Source organism: Hippoglossus stenolepis, chromosome 5, assembly GCF_022539355.2.
Source record: "Hippoglossus stenolepis isolate QCI-W04-F060 chromosome 5, HSTE1.2, whole genome shotgun sequence".
Lineage (NCBI taxonomy): Eukaryota > Metazoa > Chordata > Actinopteri > Pleuronectiformes > Pleuronectidae > Hippoglossus > Hippoglossus stenolepis.
Genome location: NC_061487.1, coordinates 19,801,071 through 19,808,858, shown reverse-complemented (window position 1 = coordinate 19,808,858; position 7,788 = coordinate 19,801,071). Strand labels below are relative to the sequence as shown.

Below are 7,788 nucleotides of genomic sequence, written 5' to 3'. Positions count from 1 at the left end.
TGTGATCATCAGTGTGTTAACACGCTCACTGTGACAATGTTAAAATGCTGATAAGTAGCAGGTAGGCGTTTATCAACCGGTGTCACCATCTGAGTTTAGCATGTTAGCCTGCTGCCATTTCCACCGAATACAAAATACAACTGAGGTTGTTAGGATTGTTTTGTAGTTTGCATTCCATCTGACTTCCATTCTTCCTGCATTTAATCCATTGTTGATAATAAAAGTATTGCCTTGGATTTGTGCAGATTTAAGATTATACACTTTAACTTTAGAACAGTTTATTTTAAGACCAGTTTTAAAATAGATGAAACAGTTTTAATCCCTCCAAATTTAAAAGCTCTGTCAGAATCCCCAAATCCATAAACCATCTAACAAAAAGGAAACAATTATATACTTCATTTAATAAATCCACAAGCACAATTTGAGTTTCCTTCAAATTAATTGCTTCACAATTCAAGCAAATAATGTGCTATTAATTAATCGGCCTATTAAACGTTAACTATATTTAACCCTGTAAATAACGCCAGGTGCAGGATCAGGACTTGCAGCCTCGCATCTAGCGCTGAAGCATTCATTCCCACAGCTGCTACCTGTCAAACCATCATTCATTACAATAACATAATAAGACACTCAGTGAGAGAGAGTTGTAGGAGAGGAATATCCTTCATCCTCCTCTTGTCGTACAGTGTACAGTGTCTAGCAGCCCATAAAATGTAATCATCATGAGCAAGCGGCGTTATTGACTGGAGCTGTTACATCCGGTGTCCGATGGGTTTGGACGCTCGACAGCCTCTCGCGCTGAACTGCTTCTAACGTTGAGGGATCTTGGGCTCACTCAAGTGCCTTTTAATCTTAAAAATAATCAACAGTGAGATTAATTGGAAACCAAATATGGGATCCTATCCGGGACCATCAGTTTCACTGTGCAGTTTACTGATGTATGGTATCGATTGCAACAGGGAGCCCTCTAATCAGAATCATGGTAAAATCTATAGCTGGCATAGCCTGAGGTCCTGTTCATGCTTCAGTGAGCACGTCTGAGGTAAACTCCCCCGTGCTGAAACTCTCCGGCGCTTCGCTTAAGGAAAATTGAAACTCACTGCAATGAGGAGGACTGCGGAGATAAAGCGGAGGAGACAGACGGAGGTAAAGCAGGAAAGCACTGCGACAGGTGATGAGGTGGAGATGAGGGTTTTTCCAGTGAACTAAAGTTGCTTTAGTGTGAATGAACGCTGCTAGATGCAGGTTTTTCTTGCTCAGAGTTTCAATCCATCAAGCTTCCATGAAGCAGTGGAGGATCAATAAGGTGCTGACCCCAACTGATCCACAGGCAAGATCAAGTCACACAGCTGTCCCACTGTGGAGACCTCGCACTCACTTTGCGCTTTGTTCCTCCTCAGTGTCTTGATTCCACTATAGCCCTATGGCAGGGCCACAGCGTTTCTTGTTGGCAGAAGGTAGTTGCAGGGTGAGGGTAGATCTAAGCATATGAGCTTCATACTTTTGGTTAGCTGTTGAGCGACGGCCCCCACCTGTGAACCGTGACACTGTCCTGACTACAGCTAAATGAAGACCTTTAAAAGCTCAAATGATCTCCAGAAAGACTCCGGGGTTTCCACCGGTACCTGGTCTGGTGCCAGTGTATCCGAGGCCCCTGGCACCCTGCCACGTACCAAGGCAATCAAACCTTGCCGCTCACCTACACACAGAGAGAGGAGGAACACATTTAGTGGAGCAAGGAATTGAGAACAATAGCAACAAGAAGAGAGAATAAAAGGGATTTGGAGCAAAGGGACACTTAGGGACACCGTGGATTCAACAACACTTTTTCTGAATAAATTCCTTTATATTACAGTAAATTGCTTTGCCAATATGTTTTCTTTCAGCTTTGTCCAATCCAGGATGTAAGACAGAGCTAATGGGATGATCGTTCAGGCTTAAGTGCTTATACAAGAGGAAGTTCAAGGCACCGGACTTTGGCATAAAGGATCGGGATTTGTGTGATGTGTCGTGTTTCTTCAATCGCTCTCCTTTTAGCTCTGTTTTAGTCTCCACCTAAAATAGCTGCCTGCTCATCAAAACAATAAGCTGAAAGATGCTGAAACGCTCTGTAGAGCTGGGAGGAGCTGCACAGTCCTTTCACATTTCATACAATCATGGAGCCCATCTGCAATCGTCTCATGGTCAGTTAGTGTCTGAAGGCACCAGCCAATATTTTGGAGCTTCCGGTGTAGACAGCGGAGATTTGGATCAAGACTCTGTTTGCCGTTCACTGTTCACAGCCCAACAGCGATACTTTTGGTACAGTTTTAGCTCCAGACAATAGTTTGGCTCATCTGGAGCAGCAGCTTTCTGCATCTGAATGCAAATGAACTAAAAAGCTGATATATTTTACGACCATTGTGTTTTGCTCTTTTGTTCCACACAAAAGAAAAAATTACCTGTGGGCAACCAAAGCCTGCTCAAACGTGATTGGTCAAACAAGAAACTGTAACCAGACGGCTTCCAGCCACGATGTAATGTTCATCATCACTGCAAAAATATTGATTATTGCAGCTTTAACTATGAGCTTGACTTCGTCTTTAACCATGAACATCTAGATTCCCCAGCATATGCATTAATCGAAAAGCTAGTTGCAAGTTGCCAGGAGCAAATAGTTAAAGAATAATAAATCTCAACAGTAAAAGTTAAGCTGCTTGGTACATTCAGTACAGTTAGATACAGTCAATAGAAAAAAAAACATGTTTTGTCATTATGTTAGGACGTGACAGGAGGTAACAACAAGACGATAGACCAGAGTGAGGTGGAAGTACACCACCGGCACCAATCACCACAAGGGGAGCAATTACCGTAACATTAAATAGTGATAAACACTGCTGCACAGTGATCGTCAGAACATCAGAGCTGTCACCGCATCATCCGTCAAAACCGCGCTTCAGGGTAGACGCAGTCAGGTAGTGATACATGACAAGGGACAGAAACAGGTGCTGCCGTAAGATTCTAATTACTTTGTTCTATCAATTATGTACAAATCCTTGCATGGCCTGGGGTCCGCCGCACGCTGCTGCGCCCCCTACTCACTCTCTGCACAACACACCAGCTGCGGCTACAGAACTTTTCATCCGTGCTTTGTGTGGATGCCTTGAGGTGACTCAAAAGGTTTATTTTCATGCAGATGGACCGGTTCTCAAAAAATAAAGGAGGAAAAAACAAAAAAGAACCAATCCACTCTGCATATATCCCACTGACATCCGAATTTATGCGGCGTATTCTCTCCAGCAACAGGAGTACATTCTTCTCCCCTCCACTGTAAGAATCAGTTTAGACACACAGGTGCTCTGCTGTTTTGTGTTTTCAAGCTGTAACGGTCTTACAGACACTTGTGGTTTCTCGCCTTTTGTTTTGCACACTCCTCGAGTTTTCTCTGCGCTGCTCAGGCACAAAAACATTATGCTAATGAGCGGGTAGACATCTGCTTCCAAGCCCGGCTTTTCTCTGGGTGTTTAGGCGTCTGCGTGTCACTCATATAGGTGGATGCGCCTTTACCCTACGACGGGTCAATCTTTTTAAAACAGAGGCATTCACACAGGAATGTCAGTCTGAGCCAACTGCCAGAACATGTTCCTCATTGTTGAAGAATGATGTTTTGCTTCTCCATTCAACATCATGCTATAATAATGACTTCGGTTCAGTGTGCTGCGGGAAATAATGACTAGCACTCCCTGTACAGTCTGTCATTCAGCCGGGAAGTCAAAGGGTTCACTGGAATAGACAGTGTTGCCTCTTAAGCTCGTAGTTTAATAGGTATTACAGTGATGTGTCCAGTGAGGCTATGGATCTGTGTGTGTGTATAAGGCAGGCTCTGTGTATCAGGCTTTTTCAGCAAGGTGTTAGAGCCTGACAGTGTTTAAAGGATCAGATCAAGGATCTTGCCAAAAATAATCAATACCGTGAGGGGGAAAAGAGAAGGAGATTAATCAATAAAAAAGAGAGGAAGACACATCTAATATCTTAATAATTGTAGAAATCTTTGTCTGTCTGTGGAAGGTATATGTTGAGACCCGTTCATCTTATCAGCTTAACACTTGGGATGTGAATTATTAAGGGCCCCAGGAAGTGCAGTGTCAAATTTGGTGCAATTTGGACACGTAATACGTCCAATATTAATAAAAGTTTGAATAAAGTGGGGGCAAGCGCTTTGTAGCAGTGGCTGATTTTCCTCAATTTAATTATTTATTTTGCGCCTTTAATACTTAATTGAAGCCAGTTTTAGATACATATGAAATTGTTTAAATTAAATGTTCATTTTAAGAAAATAAAGGTTTATTAGTTCATAATTACTGGAAAGAGAATACTTCAACTCTAGCCATACAGGTTTAAAATTCTCAAGATTTTATATATGTTAGCTGTTCAAGAGACAAATCTCTCTCAATAGCCTGTTATATATCTTCCTTGGTGTACCTTCAATGAAATCCAGCGTTATCAGTGAAGTGACTCACATAAACGCGTTCAAGCTGCACAGCTGTCAGAGAGCAGCAGTCACACACCGTTAACCTCGAGATGTGGAAGTGTTTGTGAGTCAACGAAGCTTCACAAACTCCGTCGGCGTCTACTTTTTGTCAAAGTTTGGCTGCGTAAAGAGCCGTTTAGTATCATTTTGGCGATCTTGAGATTCACATCAAAGTGAGAGAGCTCAAGCGCTGCGTCAGGTCGTGGCTGTAAGGTAAGAAAACTAAAGATTATGATTAAATCACTCTTGTGCTATTGCTACTTTGGGATCACTCTTAAAGACTGTAGACTGTGAAGTCCTCCTGTTGACCAGAAGATTTAAATGTAGTTACTGAAGGTACCACAGCAGTCATGACAGAGCTGGTAATAAAAAACATAATTACATTATGTTGTTCTTCACGTCAACTGATGTAATGGAGGCACAGCAGCTGCTCCAGCCACTTTCAGAATAACCTCTAAAACCTATGAATAATTCTGAGATATTATCTCATTCATTAAATAGAAGAAATGATTCGGTAATTTTATTTTGATCCATCTTCCTTTCAAAGGTGCCAATACCTAATGCAAAAAAGAAAATCCATGCTGAGCTGTTGTCCAATAATATCATACTTGTTCCAAAAGATAATGAAATCCATTTTCCGGTAAAGTGCTGTCACACTTTGCAAACATTCACACAAAGTTACATTGTGTTTGCTCCCGACTCCCGTGGCGTCAATTCAGGCTCTGATTCGAAGATGGAGAGAGTTTTTGATACAAGGTTGTGTTTGTGGTTGAAAATAAGAAAAGTGAACCTCGGAGGAGGTAATTACGCATTGTGATCTTATCTTGATGCTTCTGTTTGACGTTGGTAATTAAATAAAAAAGTGGAGCTGGAGCAGCAGTTGCATAAAGTAACTTAACCTGTGTGTGTGACTTAGCTTCACTTAAAAAAGCATGGTTTTGATAAGCTCTCCATCCCTAATATGATAGAATGTGTCATAACAATAATAATAATAACTATATTTATATAGAACTTATCTTCTAGGAAGGAACTACAGGAATTAAAAAATTGAGCTGAGAAAATAGAGCAATACAATAGATGTAATTGTATAAAGAAATTAATTAATAAATAAAAGCCAGTGTCAATCACTTGTAAAAAAAAAAAAGAAAAGTTTTAGATTTTAGATTTAAAACAATCTAGAGAATTGAGACTGAAAATTCAGTTTACATTCTACATTTTGTTTTATAAAGTTGTTTTATAAATGTAATAAACAGATCTCCCACATGATGCTGTAATAAACAGGAAGTAAAACTCTCAAACCCCTGAATGAAAACAAGCAACAGCTGAGTGACAGATTGTGTTTGTGTGGTTTTTTTTTTTATGCAGGCACCTGTTGGAAAATGACTCTGCAGCCATTAACTCCAGTGAACTGTGCAGGCCTCCTCCAGCCGGGCTGCTCTCTGCTGCAGCTGGACGGTGAACTTCTCCTGTTTGGCCAGAAGGGCTGGCCTAAGCGCACGTGTCCAACAGGAGTGTTCGGCATTCGGTTTAAAAATGGCCAGATCAAGCTCAGACCCATCTCCTTCTCCAATGATTCCACCTACCTCCCTCCGCTGCGCTGTCCGGCCGTTTGCCGCCTCGACCCGTACGACGGGCTTCCGGAGAGTTATCTCATCCACGGCGGTCGCACTCCAAACAATGAGATCTCGTCGAGCTTGTACCTGCTGACCATGGACAGCCGCGGCTCCAACCGTAAACTCACAGTATGCTGCAAAGAGCAAGAACTGGTGGGAGAGGTGCCGGGGGGCAGATACGGCCACTCGCTGAGCATGGTTCAGAGCCGGGGGAAGACAGCTTGTGTTTTATTTGGGGGTCGCTCGTACATACCTGCAGGAGAGCGCACCACAGAGAGCTGGAACAGCGTCGTAGACTGTCCTCCTCAGGTGTTCCTGTTTGACCTGGAGTTCGGATGCTCCTCTGCCCACACTTTACCTGAGCTCAGTGAGGGGCTGTCGTTTCACGTGGCCCTTGCACGAGAGGACTGTGTCTACTTCATTGGAGGTCACTCGTTCGCCTCCGACTCCCGCCCCCCTCGGCTCTTTCGTCTGCATGTCGAGCTCCTGCAGGGCAGCCCCTTGGTCTCCTGTGAGACCCTAGACACTGGCATATCCATCTCCAGTGCCATAATCACCCGCACAGGTCCCACTCACACGTACATTATCTCAGGGGGTTATAAGGCGGACTCTCAGAAGAGGACGGAGTGCACCACAGTGAGTCTGGACGAGAGAGGGATCCACTTTGAGGCGTTAGAATCACCCACCTGGACCCCAGATATCGTCCACAGTCGCACTTGGTTCGGGGGCAGCGCAGGGGATGGAAACATCCTTCTTGCAGTACCTACCGAGGGCAGGGTGTCCCAAACAGATATGCATTACTTCTATCTGGCAAGCTTCCAAACAGAGGGGGATGGAAAAGGGGAAGGAGGAACCCAGGGCTGCAGCCAGGAGTCCACAGATTACGAGGACTCTACTCCTCTTGAGGACTCCGAGGAGCTCTACTTCGGCCGTGAGCCGCACGAGCTGGAAGACAGCAGCGGCGAAGAGGACACCTACAACGAAGAGGACGAGGAGGACGAGTCCCAGGCGGGCTACTGGATCAAATGTTGCCTGGGCTGTCAGGTGGACCCCAACACCTGGGAGCCGTACTACTCCACCGAGCTCTACCGGCCAGCCATGATCTTCTGCTCCAGAGGGGAGGAGGGACACTGGGTCCACGCTCAGTGCATGGAGCTGTCTGAGACCCTGCTGGTCACCCTCTCTCAGGGCTGCAAGAAGTATTTCTGCCAGGACCACGGAGGCCTGCCCCTCCAGGAGATGACCCCGACTCGACAAGTCATGCCCCTGAAGCGCACCCCCATGAAAGTTAAGGACAAGAAAACTCCTCCAACAATCCAGATATCCCCCACAAAAAAGAGCTTTTTGAGAAGACTTTTTAACTGACTCAATGTTTATATATATGTTTCATATATTTAGGAATATTTTCCTATTAAACTCAAGAGATTGAAGGATGCATGTAAAACATTGAATATGCCGTTTGTGAGAAATATGAAGAGAGAAGAAGTGAAATAACTGTATTCATATACAACATCAGTATGTTTTCATTGTTGTTTTACATAGTTTGAATAAAAATGTACTGCATTACAACTACCTTTTACTATTCTGTCCCCCATTACACTGATGATTGATGAATGGAAAATGCACTCAATGAAATTTGTGACAATAAAAAAAACATCAACCTCA

The 7,788-nt window shown here is 43.7% G+C and overlaps 1 protein-coding gene across 1 annotated transcript; it reads left to right on the top strand.

Annotated features, from left to right (window-relative positions):
• The first annotated feature begins 4,529 nt into the window (after positions 1–4,529).
• Positions 4,530–7,788, top strand: rag2 (recombination activating gene 2). The gene is made up of 2 exons (XM_035157169.2): positions 4,530–4,723; positions 5,876–7,788. The coding sequence occupies exon 2, from the start codon at positions 5,890–5,892 to the stop codon at positions 7,486–7,488; it is 1,599 nt and encodes a 532-aa protein (XP_035013060.1). The 5' UTR covers positions 4,530–4,723; positions 5,876–5,889; the 3' UTR covers positions 7,489–7,788.

What these genes read in the sequence shown, in the direction of transcription:
- rag2 (XM_035157169.2), top strand. Translation starts at nt 5,890, where the DNA reads ATGACTCTGCAGCCATTAACTCCAGTGAACTGTGCAGGCCTCCTCCAG.